At 40.2% G+C, this 17386-nt stretch overlaps 1 protein-coding gene across 3 annotated transcripts in view; it reads left to right on the forward strand.

The window, feature by feature from the left end:
- Positions 1-8: 8 nt before the first annotated feature.
- ST8SIA6 (ST8 alpha-N-acetyl-neuraminide alpha-2,8-sialyltransferase 6) overlaps positions 9-17386 on the forward strand; it is a 41657-nt gene continuing 24279 nt past the window's right edge. For all 3 annotated transcript variants that reach the window (XR_002115985.1, XM_019616405.1, XM_019616406.1), the window contains exons 1-3: positions 9-165; positions 9548-9646; positions 15086-15172. Coding sequence is in view for 2 of the 3 variants with exons in the window: in XM_019616405.1 (XP_019471950.1) it covers positions 17-165; positions 9548-9646; positions 15086-15172 (335 nt within the window). In the remaining variant the exon portion in view is untranslated. The remainder of the gene's footprint in view (positions 166-9547; positions 9647-15085; positions 15173-17386) is intronic.

The raw sequence follows: 17386 nt of genomic DNA on the forward strand, positions 1-17386 counted from the left end.
GTGCGGCTGTCTCCCGATGGCGGCTCTCGACGGCTTTGACAACTTTTGTTATCCCGTCTTGTTTGCCAGGGGCTGGGAGGAGGAGGCAGAGGTAGCGACCGTCACTCCGAAAGTGGTGCGAGCCCTCAGGTCTCCTCTAACGTCCCTTCCTCGGGCCGAGAACAGGTAGGGGCTCGGCGCTGCAGCTGCTGGCGGGGCGGTTTGCTCGGGAAGGTGCGCGGGAGCTTGCTTCAGTTCGTGCATCCTTTTTCGAGTAGCTCAATCGGAGGGAGAGTAGGGGCTTATTAGAGCGAGAAAGTGGAAATTCCCGTTAACTTTGTTATATTATTCGCTAATAGGGCCTCTTAATGATGGCTGTCACTCTCTTTGGTTTTGAGCCCGGTAAAATGTGGCATATGACAGCTTTGTTGCCACACGGTGTAGAAAGTCCTGGATGCTGTGTGCCAGGTGTCTCTTATTCTCCTCCCCAGGAAGCTGGGGCTGAGTAGATTACGATCGTTTTGGAATGCGTATTTTAATTAAAAATGCAGATTTCTCCTGAAGGCCAGGTATATGAAGGCTCTTTCATTTTGTACAGTGTCTTACTTCTCAGGAGTCCTTCCATCTGGTCCCACGCCTTGATCTTTTACATCAAGTCGGATCTTTGCTTTGCAGCCTGTTATTTCATGCTGTGAAGGTTCATATGAAAATAATTGGTAGAATAAGCTGTCAAACAAGTTGCGTGAGCAATTATCGGCATTAACCTCAATGTTTTTGTTCTCTTGAGTCTTCACACGCTGTAGGAAAAGTAATAGTGCAGAAGAGGATGGAGTCATCCACACATGAGATGTTGCTGTGTAAGAAGTAGTTTGTAAACATTTTGCTATTCTCTTCTGCTCTATATAGCCTCATTAACATTGTAGTTCCAGTTATAAAAATAGAAAGAACTTGGGAATTGGGTCTTTAACTGAAATTGTGATGTCCTGGCTGTATTGAAGTCAGTGGTGACAGTGCAGTTAGCCTTACTGAGACCAACATTTCACGCAGCCTCCTGAAATGTGAGGTTGAAATAGCAAGCATATGCTTTCCCTAAGTGAATCCAAGGGACAATAGTCTTAATAACCATCTCAGCATATGGTTTCTCACATGTATCAAGTGAGAGCTCTGGTGCTCCATGCTTCAAAATTTGGAACTACTGTAAGTTTAAAATGTCATTCAGAATTAGAGTGAAACAAAAGGAACAGGAGCAGGCTTCTAACTACTGTTCTTCTGGCCTGCTTCTCTTTCCTGTGTTAATTTTTTCCCTTTCTGCTTTTTTCCTTCTTTTCCACTCCTTGCTATTTATTGGTTTGCTGTATGTACTCTGTCCTGCTTTGGGTTCTATAGCTGTCACTCTTTTTCTCATTTCTGCTCTGTTTTGTGTTATGTCTGTGGCTCCCCTTTGCAACAGTCTTCCTGCACTCAACCTTTCCCAGTTAGTTTCCAAGCTGCAGCTTCCTGCCACTCATCTCTACTAAACCATGGAGTCAAATTGACTAGAAATTCTGGCAGAGAGCACTTCAGAGAACAGAGCCTAGCCACTTCCCATCTGCTCTTAGTGCAGTCACAACAGAAGCAAAGAAAGTGTAGGCAACACATGCTGAAGAGGGATGGAAGACCATGGCATGTATGGGTCAGTTGGTAATCCCTGTAATAAAGCAAGTGAGCATGAGATTTTAAATGAATATTTTTCGTTAAACTGCTTGGAGGATTTTGACACCAATTTGGAGCTAGTTTTCTTCAGCCTCAAATTGTATGTTTAGTGACTAAGTGACTGCAGAAGTGCAACAAGTAGATTATTTGTCTGAAAAATTTCATTTCACTGTATCTCCTATTTCTGTAGTGTCTTTGGAGGGAAGGGTTACTGGTGGAACCAAGGAGAGGATGTTCTTTCTCACGTGGGTGGCTGTGCTCAATAGGTTGTCTTGACAGTAGTCTGTGGTGCCTTTGGTATCTGAAGGAGAGAGCTGCTGGAGTGACCAGGGGCTGTGTCCTAATCCAGAGAGCAGCTGGAGTGGGCAGGGAGCCATGCTGGAGGGATTTGATTCAGACAACAACTGGACAGGGCCTGACTAAGGGCCATGCTGGAGAGATACCGGAGAGCATCTGGACTCATTCAGGAGATTCAGACCAATCCCTCCATGATGGAGGTGGATGATATGGGCAAGAGGAATGAGGTTCCAGTTTTCAGTAGGATTCTGCTGCAGAATCCATGAGTATAGCAAAAGGGTAAAGAGCCCATGACTGAAATATGCTGTGTAGGTATTAGTGAATTTTTCAAATGAGGCAGTGTTAGTATGGTGATGCTAAAACCTATGAACAGTCTATTGGTGCGTGCTTTCCAAGTGTAGTTCTCCTAAAATAGCCTGAGGGTTTGAATAGCAGTGCCTTGTTGCTGTGTCCCATTCCGCATAAGAGAGTGTGCGATGAGTTAGGTTAAACCCTGATCACTTCATCAGTCGGACTCATTTCTCTGGCAAGCAAATATTTTTGTCCCCAGCTTTGGTGGGAGGAAATTTAAGAAAAAAAAAAAAAAAAAGGCACTTTCCTTGTTGAGCTCCAGTCAGTTAGTAGATGATTTTCAAGTATCGCAAACAAACCGCTGCTCTTACTGTGATCTCTTTTGCTGTTGGATGCAGATCTGTAATCAAACATCTCTTGAAGAATCTCCAAGCCCCTATTATACTGCTGCCTTGCAATAATGTAAGCTAATCTGCTCTTTCAGTTTGAGTAATTTTTTTACAAGGATGAAATTGAAGGATGAAAGGATGAAAAGTAGGAGATTGGTTCAGAATGCCTTAGATTTCTAGGCAGCTGCCATGCACAGCAGTGTTTAATTAGATGGTGACTAGGCACCTAAAGTTCTCTGAAGATCTGTCTTAGTAACCTTGAAGATGCGGTTTGGCTCTTACAGAATATTTCATACCTCTTTTCTTTGTTAAATGTTAGAAATCTCAATCGATGTGACTGCCTCTACAGTGTGATTACTAGTTTTTGACCTGGGCTTATTTCACGGTCTGTATCTGTTATAGAAGGGTTTCTTACTGAAAACACAACCGTTGTTAACAAGATTTCTTTAGCAGTCCCCAGATTTCTCCATTTGAGCCGTATCATTTATTTTGCAGAATTGTCGTTCTCTGGCAAATCATCATGCCTGTGCCTTATACCATCTTCTGGTGTTTTAAACTGTACCTGCAAGTACGGCTTAAACTTGCATAAGCCAGCAGTGCAACCAGAAGCAGTCCTGCACTTGTCCCACCTTTAGACACTCGCTTCTCTCACTCTGCCTGCATTTGTGATAGCATACATGTTTGTGTCATCTCAGCATTAACAGCAAAACGGAAGGCTCAGGGCTGCTAGTGCTGTTCAGGGGGAGGATGTTAGTGATAAGAGGATCTGAGTAGTACTGTCTGTCATGAAGCTCAGAGTGCGCTATGTTAAACCTGAAATTCTAGCTGCTTTCGTGGCATGTGGAGCAGGTAAATAATGCCAGCTGCTACAGGGAAGGTGAAAATAGTCTTCTCAAGCACCATGTGTATGCATTTTATATACAGATAATAACAAGGCAGCAGTTTGTATTGCTTATTTTAGGGCATTTGCTTACTATTTTCCTAGCTATCTCTGTCTTTGCAGGTTCAAGGCAAGCGCAGTGTGGAGACTATTGAGGTAATTGAGCGGTGGGAGGAAGTGATTGAGGAGCTATGAGTAAACAAGTTAGTATTGATACAGTGTTTCACAATTCTCATTTCTCCAATTCCTCCCTTAGAAGCAGATCTTTATGCAGGCCTAGGGAATAAACAACTATTCCTAATTAACTATGCTACAGAGACCTGTACATTCTGTCTGCTGTCAAAATATTGCATTCTGGCAGGCAGAAAGGGAAGAAGAGGCAGACTATTACAGAGATTGTAAACAGTAGCGTAGTGTGTTGCACAAACAATTTGCTACAGTTTAGATTAGTCAGCATTGGTGGCCCTTTACTAATTTTACTGCTGTCTTAGTATTCATTCCCCTCATTTCCAAGTGATGCATGCAGACATATTTTAAGAGCACATTTCTAATGCGTGCCTCATGTATTAGTTCTGTCTAAATGAATAGGTGTTCAGTTGAAAGCTGCTGCCAGGACATATTTATGTTCTGACAGTGGTGAAAGGTTTCCCAGCCTTTTTCTGTTCTGTTTACTTGGTCCAAGTGAAACTGCTCTGTCATTCTGTCTCTCACACACTGTTGTAACATCATTTTGGTGTAAGTACCTTATTTTTTTCACTTTACCTTCTATGAGAATCTGGATATTGCTTGTAATGTTGTATGTCATGCAGTTAATGGATTTTATAAATAAAAAATATCTGATGTTACGTATAATGCTGGTGAATGCACTGAAGGTCTACCAAATAATTTCAGAATGCAGCTTGTCTTAAAGACCTGATTTAGCATTCCTTAGATAAGCAAAACCTCTGGGAATTTGAACAAGGATAGTAGGATAGGTCTCTTTCACAGTTACTGTGATTAATGTTACAAGACAAATTCTTACTCCTATAGCTTGATAGAGCCATTTTTATAGTCCATTTCACCAAGGATTTAAATGGTGTATTGCCTTATTAATCAAGGTGTTGTGAACCTTAAAACACTGCTATATTCTTATCATCTGATTCATTTGAAGTGGTGTCAAAGATAGCAACAAAAAGCAAACTTGCTAGGGAAGTGTGGGTTACAGGTTTTTGACTACTACTATTCAACTAGTTGAGTATGGGATTCAAATATAAATGAATCTTTTCAAGGGAGAAAATAAGTCAGCAGGTATTCACAATCTGTATGGTGTTGATTGATGCCTGAAGGATATAAATGTACAGCTTTGCATGCAGAAATTATCCTGTTTAGCTGGAGGTGCTCAACTGGAATGCATTAGGGTTCTGTGCTGTTTCAGGGAGAAAAGAATGGAAAGACAAAGGGGTTCTGCTGGACAAGGAGTAAATAAAGCCAGTTAGTAGGATTTTCCTCTGATGTGGAGTGTGGTCTTATCTCCCTCTGAAATGAGGGGTGAAATTTTTGTTGCTTTTAATGCTGCCAGTCAGCCTGGTCTTGAAGTCTTCTGAAAGTCTCATCTCACATTCATTCAATTTTTACAACTGTTTTTGTAGGAATTTAGAGGACTGGCCTTTCAGCCCAGGGCATATCTTTGTTATAGTATAATTCACAGCACTATGCTTCTGATTTTTTTCCCCTATTTTTTCCTACTGTCTTTTTTTTTCCCATCCTTTTACCCTCTATCAATTTTCCCACTCTGATTATTGTGGGGGTTTTTTGTTTGTTTGTTTGTTTTGTTTTGTTTTTTTTGTGGTGGGAGGGATGAATTTGTTTTTAAAGGGCTTCCCTTTTCTTTTTCTTGCTGTGTCACCACTCCCCTCAGATTCCTAGCAGAAGTACCTGGTGATTCCCTGCACTAAGGCTCCTTCTAGTCTCGGAACTGAAGGCTCTAGGCACAGCAGAATCGACTCTGCACTTCCCTTACAGTTGCTCAGTTTCTAGGGGTATCCTGGAACAACCTGCTTCTCCAGTCCAGTTAGTAGAACGTGATTACAAATGGGATGATCAGATGACTGTTTTTCTCTGAGCTCCCTATTTTCTTTCATTTTTTTATCAGCATTCTCCCAAGGAAATACAGGTTCTTCTTGAGCTGGACACACAGACTTAGAGGTTATTCACCATAGGCAATTCATTTCTCACTGATTTTTTGTTAAAACTTCTATTTTGTTTGTGTCAGGTGACTCTCAGGACCTAGGCTCCGTCTGAAGTCTGTTACTGCAAGGAAGTGGGTGCAATCCATGTCTTGCAGGTTTTTGCGGTTTAAGGAAATGTTGCATGTTGACTTACTGTGAGTAAAATATAGAATAACAACATGCTGATAAATATGGCATATGATCTTAACGTACTGTGGCTTTATTAAAGTACAGATGGTGTACTTTCTGAGTACCTAGAATTGTCATAGGAAGGATGTGGCTCTCAAGCTGTTAGTATGTGATTTAAAAAAAAAAAAAAAAACTTCCATATTTGGGTCAATAAAGTTGGCTTTGAGAACATCTAGCAATCTAAGGGAATTTTAGCAGAAATGGCCATTTTGTCTGTTTTGCATGTTTAAGTCAATAGAATATAATGTGGTTTTCACTTCGAGTTCTCATTTAGTTTAAGAGTTTGCAAACTGGCTGCATGTCACCAACCCGTGACGCACGTTATCTGGTTGCACTGAAGAAGTTGTAGTGCAGTTCTCAGTATTGTACCGAGACTGTCATCCTCTAGATAAATTCATTTAGTGATAAATGTTGCCTAGCATGACTGTCCAAAGTGATGAGAAATCTAATCTGAGTCTGATGTCTGCATAACTCTGCTATGAATAATGCAGGAGAAGTCTGGAATGCCACTTGCACACCCCTTTATGTTTGAATGCAAAAATTTTCCACTCGTGAAGCAGAAGCCACTCTAATGATGAAACAGGCATTCAGAAATTTCACCTTTACTGGAAGAAGTCATTGTTTGGTGTGTCTTGGAAAAATAGTTTTATTTATGTATCTTTCTGCACCATATAAAGACTGTCCAGTAAATTTTATAGGGAAGAATACACAGAAAAAGCATTTTGGCTGCATTGTATGGTTAAAGAATTTGGGTAAAAATCACATTGGAGCCATTTTCACCAATCTTTGTATGGGCTGTGGAAAGGGAAGGCTCCTTTTGCTTTTCCTCACACTGACAGCTTTAAACCTGATTTAATGAAAAAAAAAATGGAACTGTAATTTATTTTGCTCATTCTTTTTTATCTGACTTTTTCCTTCTTGAATTTTTCAAGTCTTGTAAATGTGTGCATAAAAACAATTATATGTGAAATAAACAAGACAATTCACTTCAGTTGATCGCAGCGCTATGAATTTAAAATGTTAGAAGTCTGTTGATTAAAGCTTTTATTTGGTTGAGAGAATGTTATTTACCACCTCCGCTGGCCTCAGGACGTAAATTACCAGAAAGCTGTAAGGATCTTGTAGTGAGCCTCTGCGCAGAGCAGAATCCTGCTCGTGGCAGGTTGGCTGTCCTCCAGCTGTGCCTGCAGGTGCTCCAGCAGTGGTCTGGGTGCAGCTGCCAGCCAGCTCCTGCCTGCCCAGCACTCTGTGCTGGAGGCCTCTCCTCTGCCCGGCTGTGGCCCTGAAGGGCTGTGGCCACTTGCCTGACCAGTATCTGGTGTCTCAATTCCTCAGCTGCCTTAAAAGACCATTTACATCAGTAACATGCACTTGATTTATTATAATAATTATTTCTTTTTTTTTTTTTTTAAGACACTTTTTATAGAGCTAAGCTTTGCCTGTAGCCATTTTGTTTAAACTGTGTCTTCAGAAGGGTTGTTTTCAGCTTATTTAGAAGCATGGCAGAGGAAACATGACTTATACTAACTAAAGATGTTTGGGAACTGGTCCATCTGCTGCTTCTGTCTGCACAGAAACACTCTGGCCTAGCTGCAGTAAACCCATGTACCTGGGTTGTAAGCAGGGCATCTGCTGTCACTTACTGTGGTCTGTGGAGCTGTGCACCTGACCCTCTGAACTGCGAGCTTTGAGAGCCTTCTGCTTTCTCATTTGTATGTCATTCGTTGAGAAATAATTAGATAAGAAAGCTGGATGCGAAATCAGCAGTGGAGCTCTCAGCAGGTAGTGCCAGCTGTTATTGTCTGTTACAGCCTCTGTAGAATTGAAAGGACAGGGGTTTACATTGTGTTGTTCTTAACATTCCCCTCAACAAGGGACGTGCAAACTGCATCGTTCCCCAGGGGCACTGGATGTATGCTGGGAAGAGCTCCTTGGTGGTGGAAAGACGCTGAGAGCTGATCTCTCTCTGCAGCGTGCTTCATGGCTGAATTGCTCCCTGTTTATGGAAAATTATGGGCAATGGAATGAGAAGAAAAGGTGCTTTATTACGTTTCCTCCCTTGTCATAGCTATGAAAATGCCAGACAGTTTAGTACCAGAATAAACAAATATTTATTCTGCTCTTTCTTTTTCAATCAGACTGCTTCCCATTTGAATTGTTTAAGATCTTAATTGTTTACAAAGAGTGCATACAGGAGGAACTCATCAATGTGTATGAATACCTACAAGGAGGGTGTACATAAGATGAAGCCAGGCTCTTTCCGGAGATGCCCGATGGTATAACAAAAGGCAGTGGTCACGAGCTGGAACACAAAAGGTTCCCCCTGAACCCCAGGAGCAGTCTGTGCTGTGTGGGTGCCGGAGCACTGGCACAGGTACCCAGGGGCTGTGTGTGGGGTCTCCTTTGGAGATCTTCAGAAGCACCTGGGCACAGCGTGGGCATCTGATCTGGGTGGCCCTGCTGCAGCAGGGGCTGGGCTCAGAGGGCCCTGAGGGCCCTGTCCATCTCAATCGTTCTGTGACTTAAAATGGCATCTTTCCCAAGTAAGAGCAGCTTGTCAGAAATCTTGTAGATATGTAATCTCAGTGTTCTAGCAGGTGAAGGCAATGAGTTTTGACTCTTGTTAGTTAAAGAATGATCATGCAGAAGCAGACTGTGTTGTGTACGAAGCAGGAAGACCCTTGTGCTTCTAGGAAGGGGCTCTGTTCGGTGCTGCAGCTCCCACCCAGGCATGAATGAGAGAGCATCCGTGTCTCCTGCATTTCTAGTTCAGGTTGGGAAACAGGCCACAGTATCCAAGTGCTCAGTAAGTAGTGAGGCAGGTGTGGTGTGGAGGTGGTGAGGAACAGTGAACATAGAAATGATAGAGGAAAGAACTTCATGATAAGTGGCAATAGATGTTTGATGAAAGAACAGGGTGATTATACAAGATTAAACCTAGAAGCTTGGTGAACTGAAATGAACTGAGTAAAAGCTTGGTATTTCAGTCATTTGCTAATTTATAGCTCAATCTTGTACCAGGACTGCCAGAGCACAAGGACCACACAGGGATTTTGGTGAAAATGAGCAACGGGAGCTAAAGATCACTGTCTGGCATATGCATTGGTTCCTTTTACAAACATTTATTCTCTCTGTGTAAATAAAGAATAAACAAGGGAGTAAGTATTAATCTCAAGTCAATTAATTTAAGTCCGAGTAAAAAGATCAACCTCCCCAGAGGTGTTTCCTGTGTATATTATATTGGTTTTCAGCATTAGGAAATCACATCTGCTAGAATGTTTTAAATGTGAATATTTTTAAAATCTTTGTAATGTTCAAGAGGCTTCCTGTTTCATTCGTTTTTTAATTACATTTTTCTAATTACCGTTTAAAGCAGGAAATACAATTCATTCTATAAAACAGAGTTTCTTTAAAGAATCAAGTACACTGTAGTCACTAGCAGCATAGCCTCCCTTCATACAAGAGCTTCACAGTAGAAGTGAATAAAATTCCTTTGGTAATGCTTTCAGCTAAATCAACAGTTATTCATCGTATTGTTACAGCAAAGAAAATGCAGCAGCTCTGCCAGAATATACTCTTTTTAAAAGTATGTTGCTTTTTTTCCTATTCCACCTTTTTAACAGAACAACTGCTAATAAAGATGGAATTTACCAGTTTGAACTGGATGCAAAATGTAAGGCAATTCAGGACAACATTTTGTCATCATCGATCAAGAAGAAAAGGTAGGTTCTTGCTATGCTTTCTGCTTTGTTTGTTTTAAATAAAAGACTAACAGGTTGCCTGCTTCTTTTACATAATTCTTAATGATAGTAATGTGGAACTGCACAAGAACAAATTGAAGTTGTTCAACCAATGTTTGTTTGCATTTTTCTTTCACGTCTGTTAGATTTATTCTAGTTTGGATTTAAAGAAATAAAAATAAAAATCATAAGTCAACAAGATTTCTCATTCCCAGTTAGCAACATTTTATTCTGATGTATTTACAAAAAAAGTAGACCAGAATTTGTGAGATATAATTTTAGCCTTAAGTATCCTCTTCCTGACTGGCAAACACTCCTGCTACAAGCATCATTAGTTAATGGTTCTTTTCTTTGTGTTCACTAGAGTAAATATAGAAATGTAGTATAAAAACTTACTGAGTAATTGCACTCATTATTGCAATAACTACTTCACAGGAAACTAATTATTCAATTTTAGATGTATCAAAAATTCTCCACCCCAAATCCATTTCTGGTTTCCACTTGCTGTTCTGCCTTTTCCTGATGTGAAAAAAAAAAGTCTCTGCTAGTGGCTCTGCTCAATTTCCTCCCACTTAGTAAAGTAGAAGTTGGAGAAGCAGCCCATTGCTTCTGACATATAACATCTTGCCTATATGGATGCAGCAATATATATAACATTGTAAGTAAGAAGAGCATCCTGTTAGGACCAAGTGCCAGCTTAAAATTAAGTACTATAGTATTTCTAAAATTGGAAGCTATTTTTTACTCCATTTATGAAGAGAAGAGGAATGGAATGAGAAACCAAAACTCTGCTAAAAATATTTACATGCTTTTCTCCATTCAAAGGACTGTAGAAGCCAAAATTTCCTTAACATTAAAGAACTTTTAAATTATGATTTTAAAGCTTCTCCTGATTTTTCTGCCCTTTCTCACTTTCTCATTGCTTTCTAAGATCTTTCACAAGTTTTTAAATCACCCTATTCCCAGCTTCTATCTTTACTGTTTCATTTTTTTTCTCCTCTATAAACGTCTCCTCCCACCTCTATTCCTTCTCATCAGCCACACTATCACTGAATTTTTAACTTTTGAAAAATGTCAGGCCACCTGAAACAGAGGTCAAAGAATATAGCTGAAGTGTATGTTTAATAGCAAGAGAAGAACAACTAGTCACTGTGTTGCCTCCAAAATCCAGCTATGGCAGTATAAATGCTGTTATTTATCCCGTGTGTTATAAAGTTGTAGAGGTTGCAGGAATGCAGACTTGCTTTTCACATCCTGAACATTCTGAAGATGCTTGTAGGAGAAACAAGAAAGCATCAGACCTTTATTTTATGGCCAGCAAAAAAGGAGCTGAGCCATTAAATGAGGCAGAAGATGAACTGGGTAGGTGGGAAAAGAAATTGGTATTTGGAATGAAGGAGCAAAGGATTGCTTTGTGCTGTGAATATTGCAGCTCATTGTCCCTCACTGAGAGGAGCTGTTGGGATCTTTGCTGCTTTTTTAATGTGTGACCACAAGCATGGTGTATAAATACATTAAGGGACATTCTGGACACTCTAGCCTCTTAAATTGGCCAGAACCAGAAAAACTTTCTAGTTGTAATCTTGTCAAATGATTTGATAGTAAAAAATGTTCTTTAAGTATAACAAGTTTGTGCTGGTGGTGATAAAGAGCCTGAAATGCTGAGTTCTTTTGGCACCTTTTCATTTTTATTCTAGAGTGAGCTCTGTGTATGGTCTCCTGAGGGCTTTAAAAACTGATTGTTGTTTTTGTAGTATTAAAGTGTCCAAAAGCACAAGAGAGCCTCCATTTCTCTGGCTTTTCCTTCTCCTGTTTTTATTTGCTTCTTCCTTCAACATGAGCCACGAAGGAGGAAGATCTTCCTTTTTCATATCTGCTGCTCAATTTTCCTTCTAATTCAAGTAGCTTTCTTTCAAGTATAGTTCCTGCAATAACTTGGAACCTGGATGGATGGGCTGCATCCATCTCTGTTCTGACGTTTTACTTATTGTCTCCCTACTATCTCACCACTGCTGTCCCTGCTGTTGTCCTTTAGTTATCTGCCAAAAATTAGAAGATACTTCATCAATGCCTCAGCTATGCATAATAATTGCACTTTACCCACTGCAGTTAATGTTGACAGTCAATGCATACCTGACAATTACCATAAGCATAAAACCCTTCCAACGGTTATTTGCCATCGAGGCTCATGCAGTATAAGTCAGTTTGCTACAGCAGCAAATTATTTTAATGTTTAGGATGCAGGTAGCAGGCAAAAATTGGACCAAACATGTTTATTTCCCTATTCTCAACACTGTCTTGTCCACATATTGTTATAGCTCAATTTACCTGAGTTTTTTTTATCTTAGTAATAAAGTTATTTTAGCATCAGTGAGTATGTATTGTTAGCTCCTGGGTGCCACTGGAAATGTATGTATTGTTCCAGCTCTTTAAAATGAAACAGTGGAGAAGAGGATTGTCTAGGTTACAGCAGAGCTATGGAATAATGTCTTGATGGCCTTTCTGGACTGATTCCATTGGAGTGAGTCCCTGAGGCTCCTTCAGAGGAGGAAATGGTAAAATAGGCTTTCTGAGAGGAAAACTAAGCTTTTGGGGCTGTAAACCCAGCTGCAGAAAATCCCAGAGCTTCATTTTGAGTCTTTAAAAAAAATAAATAAAAATCTGTGGGAATACTGCCTATGTTCAAGCGGAGTTCATCCCATGGAACTGGCAGGATGGAAGCCTTATGCTGGGATAGGCAGCTGCAGTGGCCTTGCAGGGCTCCTGTCCGCACAGTTTGCTGCTGAGGTATTTGTGATGCTTGTGGTGCTAAGCCAGCACTGGCAAAGGTGGAATTTGGCACACTGTGGTGTCTGTAAGTCACAGGAGGAACACAACCAGAGGCACAGGGTGAGCGGAGGGGTGTTTGCTGTTGTACAGACCTGGGAATGTTGCTTCCAGGTGAACAGCTGAGCCCTCGGCCACCTCTGAGAGGGATTCCACCCAGCCGACAGCAGTGGAAGGGCGGCAGTGTTCTTGCATTCTAACACACGGTGTTGTCCTAGATGCAGGTACACAGCTTATGGTACATGTACTAGAAGGCCATCAGCCTCTGACAGTGAGTACCTACGCTTTTTGAGGGCCCTTAATACCAGCAGTGTGCAAGACACTTATTTTTCTTCTCACCAAATGTTTCTCTGCAACTTGCTAATAACTTGTCAATCAGTGCTATATCTTTCTGGTAACTTTTCGTTTCTGACTCTGATATTCATCTCATCAATATCTTTAGGCTAGAATTTGCTTTTCTTCTGTATTTTTTTCTCCTAGATAATGATAGTATAAATAACTTTCCATATCCTGTTATCTTTTTTTTCCCCCTAAATCCCAGCATCTAACATTTATTTATTGTTTATCCTTAAGGAGTAAATGATGGGTGATTCAACATTAGGTTGTCCTGATCCTGTGCTTCTATCCCCCCTTCTCCTGCAGCATCTGCTGCCTGTCCTGCCCTGTGCTGCTGGCACTTGTCTGACCCACAGACAGAAGCCCATTTGGGTAGGTGCTTCAATAAGAAAGTGGTTCCATTTCCCTGGCTGCAGCTGCAAGGCTTCCAGCAGGCAGCTACCCAAATAGGAAGGCCTTGCTCCTGGTTTCTCCACTCTCATCACTTCTTTATTCTGCCTATGGAGTTTTATGGAATCTTTCCCGATACAGTGAAACACACCAAAATATGTATGGTGTGTGCTTTATTTACATATATGTATATTTTTAAAACAAACAAATTCTGGATTGTTTTTTTTTTTCTTTTCTTCCCATGGTAGTGAATTAAATGGCCTGTGAAGGCATTTGAATGGTACAAAAGCTGGTAAAACAGGGTTGGGGTCGTGTAAGTACCAGACATGTCATGAGCAGGAGATCAGGTGTGTAGCTGAGCTGGAAGGAGAAAGAATACACCGCACCAGGTCAGAGTGGCTGCAGATGCAGTGAAGCCAGTTGTACTCTGCTCCCACTTCGGCCCATTCCTTCCTGCTCCCTTCAGTGGTACAAGGGCTCAGAAAAATTAGTTTGTTCACAGTGATGTAGCTCCTGTAGGAGTTTTCTATGTCTGGTAATGAATATAAATGCTTCCTGTGTTTGTGCATAGAGTGAAAATTGTCACAGGTACAACCTTGAGCCAAAGACCAATTCTAATGCAGAATTTTTGTGAAAAAATTCTGTTTCTATGGGAAATGGAACGTGGTTTTACTGTAGGATAGACAAGCCAGTTAACTCCAGCAGTAACAGGTGCTTTATGGAGGAAACAAACAAACAGTAAAAAGGGATCTGTTTTCTCAAACATTTACCATAAAGTTGTGGTACTAAACACGCTGAATACAGAAATAGAAGAAAGCTTTCAGTGTTGACTGCCTTTCTGCTGCAAGCCACCATTACCTACGTTTTCTTTTCTATCAGTTTTCACACTTCATTTAACAACAAGCGAGGTTTCGTGCCTTCCCAGCCTTTTTTGTTGAGGAAGTTCGAAATATACTCGTCTAAGTTCCAGTTTAAGTAAGATCATGGTCATTTGGTTTGGAGCCAGCACTAAGCTGTTTTTGCTGAAATTCTACAAGGCAGATGCTTATTGGAAACGTGTCTCCCATAGAACTTGTAACAGTTACATCCACACTGTCTCTTATTTCCATCCACCCAATCTCCCTTTAAATTGGAGCTGGTTTTTAAAAAGCTGTAGTGGGAATCAAGCACAAATGGGGGAACTGTTAACACTGAACCTAGTGGGGAGAAAGTGTCTGCATTCTTTTGGCTTGCATGATCTGCGATATTTCACATGTAGACGAATGTAAATTTCTTGATCCGTTAAAAAAGCAGAAAACTCTTTGGTTACATGTACCCTGCTGGTGCTCAGTAGGGTAAAACAGATTGTTTTTAAGATATAGTTTGAAGGAAAACATATCTGCAAATATTGGTTTACAGCATAAGATGACTGAGTTGAGCTTTGGGGACTGTATGAGGTGAGAGAGAAAACTGTAACTTTAGTCTTTATTTGCAAGAACCACATGTCAAAACATTTTTGATGTTAAAAACAACAAATACAAGAAACAGAGGTTTTGTATTTTGGACTTCTGCAGGAGAGAGAACTTCTGAGGGGTCCAAACCTTCAAGATATGCATGGCTGTAGTTTGAAACAGCAGCACTTGAAAGTGTGCAAAAAGTTTGTTAGACATCACTGTTAAGAAATGATATTTAATAGGTCATGCTAATTAAATAGGGACAGTACTGTTACAAATTACAGAAATAAAATAGGTCATGGAGTTCTAAAAGCAAACTATTATATTTGCACTGTGCGCATTATTATTAATACATGCATCATTTGAATGTTTTGGAGACTGTTTCTAAATATACATACATATATATTCTAGTGTTTGATGTCATTGCCTGTTTTAGGTATCCAGAAGATTATTATCTTCACATAGTCAAAAAACTGCAGAACTGCACCTGGATGAGGAGACCGGAAGAATCAGCAGAATTCAGGTAATTTTAATTGCCTCATTTGGGAAACTGTTTACCCTGGATTAGTCTAACAAGCAATATATTTAGATCTTCCATTTTAAAAAGATAATTTGGTGTTGCTTTCAGACTGCATTTGCAGTTATAAATTTCTATTATTCTTTTGATGCTAAGGCTCTTCTTTATTTGAATTGAGCTGTGCAAATGGAGTAAGATAAAAGATCTACAAAAATAAAGGAATTTCACTTGTCTCTACTATAATAATAGTTAACTAACTTATCTAGAGAGGATTAAAAATACTGCTGACTCAAGTCCTAAGGTATTAAAGAAAATGAATGTGATGTTATCCATCTGAATTTGCAGTTTGGTAAAAGACTGTAATGAGGCAGCGTGTTTCTCACCCCAAGTCTATTGCTTCTATTGCAGAAGTGCCCTAGGCACTCATTAGTTTGGCTGTGTATGTCATGGTCCTCGTGCCATGGAAGCACATGACTAAATCTGTCCTTGTTCAGGGCGTCACATAAGTACGTGCTCAGTAGGGACAGTGATGGGACAGTGATCTATGAAAAGCTTCCCCACTCATTTGGAAATGCATCATGCTGTGTTAAGAGAACAGCTTCCCTGTGCCAACTCTATTTTCTCCAGGGGAAATACTCTCTTGAATTACATTATCACACGGATTAGAGTTAAGATTCTGTCAAGATCATTAAAAATGAGTAAACTCTCCTACCTTCCAAGTCTTTGGAACTGACTAGCATTGAAAACAAAACCTACATACTCAGCTTGTGATGCTAGTGAAAGAAGTAGTTTGTTGGCAGGGAGGGGCTCAAGTAAAGCTTTTCATGCAACATAAGTTGCTGTCTTTGCTGTGTATCAGTGGTATATTACACAGAGTTATGGTTTGTGAAACTTTCAGTTAACTCAGGCAGGCTTCAGCTGAGCACAGAGATATCAGAGCATGATGAGGAGCTGCTGAAGAAGTCTGTCCTGTGTCAGAATAGGCAGGTGTTTTGTACGGAATTGAAAAGAGGTGAAACAACTTTTGTCTGCTAAAGTTAGGGTTTTGTTTTCCTGTTTATTCTTTTTTAACTTCTCTTTCTTCTCAATGGACCAGCTACCACTTAGGAGAAATTTGCCACTTTGTCTATGCTAGATACATGAGTCAATGTCATAGCACCCACTCCCTCTTCCATCTTGGCTTCTTTCTCATTTTTTGCTTCCACAATCTCCCTTCTGCTGAGGCAACTTCTACATCTTCCATGGCTATGAGAATGGAACATGACACTTTCTCTCTAAGTGGACTTTTAGTTCAAGATGCTTACTATTTCTTTTGCTGTCTTTTTGCCTTTTGGCAAAGAGTTTGGGTCAAGGTGGCTTATAGAACCAGTAATCGGACTGGAATTGTACTTAAGAGCAAACTGTGGGGTGCACTAAGCAATCTAGAAAATGGACTATATTTACACTGAAGTGAGCTTTCTAGCATTAGCTTAGCTCTAACGCCAAGTGAGAAACGTTTTTTGCAACTCATGGTCCAGCACAAGCTGGACAAATTCTGTTACTCCTTTGACATTCAAAGGCTCTGCTGTTAGGGTTTCAAAGCTATTTTATATCTAAACTTGCTAGAATACTAACCAGTTTATATATAGTAACTCATACCGTGTTGGAGTACTGAAGACAATCTCTATGAAATTTGGCCTGCTTTGACATCATTCATATGTTCTGTTGATATGACCAAGGACTGGTGATTTGATGTTTCAGGTGTTGCTGATGATTATCATTCAAAAGATGCATACTTTTGCATAAGTCCTTTCTTTTTTTGTTTTCTCTGACTCATTTTCTGGAAACAGGATATTAAAGCTTTACCATTGTCCTCATTCTCTGACCATATTGTAGACCTTCAAGGCTTCCAGCCCCCAGCAGTTGGTCAATACAAGCTTTTGAAGAAAAATAAAAATAAAAGGAAATTCCGTATAAAATTTACTGACTAAATCAGAATACACTCTATGCTTACTGCACTCCCAGATGTATTTATCAGTCTTAAGCACAAGAGCCTGGAACTGGCTTTAAAAGGAGTCTCTAGCTGAGAAATGATGCATTGATAGAGCTCTATGGGGAACAGAGCTTCTAGAAATGCAGTGAAATTAATGATTTAATAATCCGTTCGCAGTGCATCTCGTCCTTTTTCTAACTTTGTCTAGTATTGGTAATGCATAATAATTGTATAATATAAATATTACT

The sequence above is a fragment of the Meleagris gallopavo genome, chromosome 6 (assembly GCF_000146605.3).
Source record: "Meleagris gallopavo isolate NT-WF06-2002-E0010 breed Aviagen turkey brand Nicholas breeding stock chromosome 6, Turkey_5.1, whole genome shotgun sequence".
Taxonomy (NCBI): domain Eukaryota; kingdom Metazoa; phylum Chordata; class Aves; order Galliformes; family Phasianidae; genus Meleagris; species Meleagris gallopavo.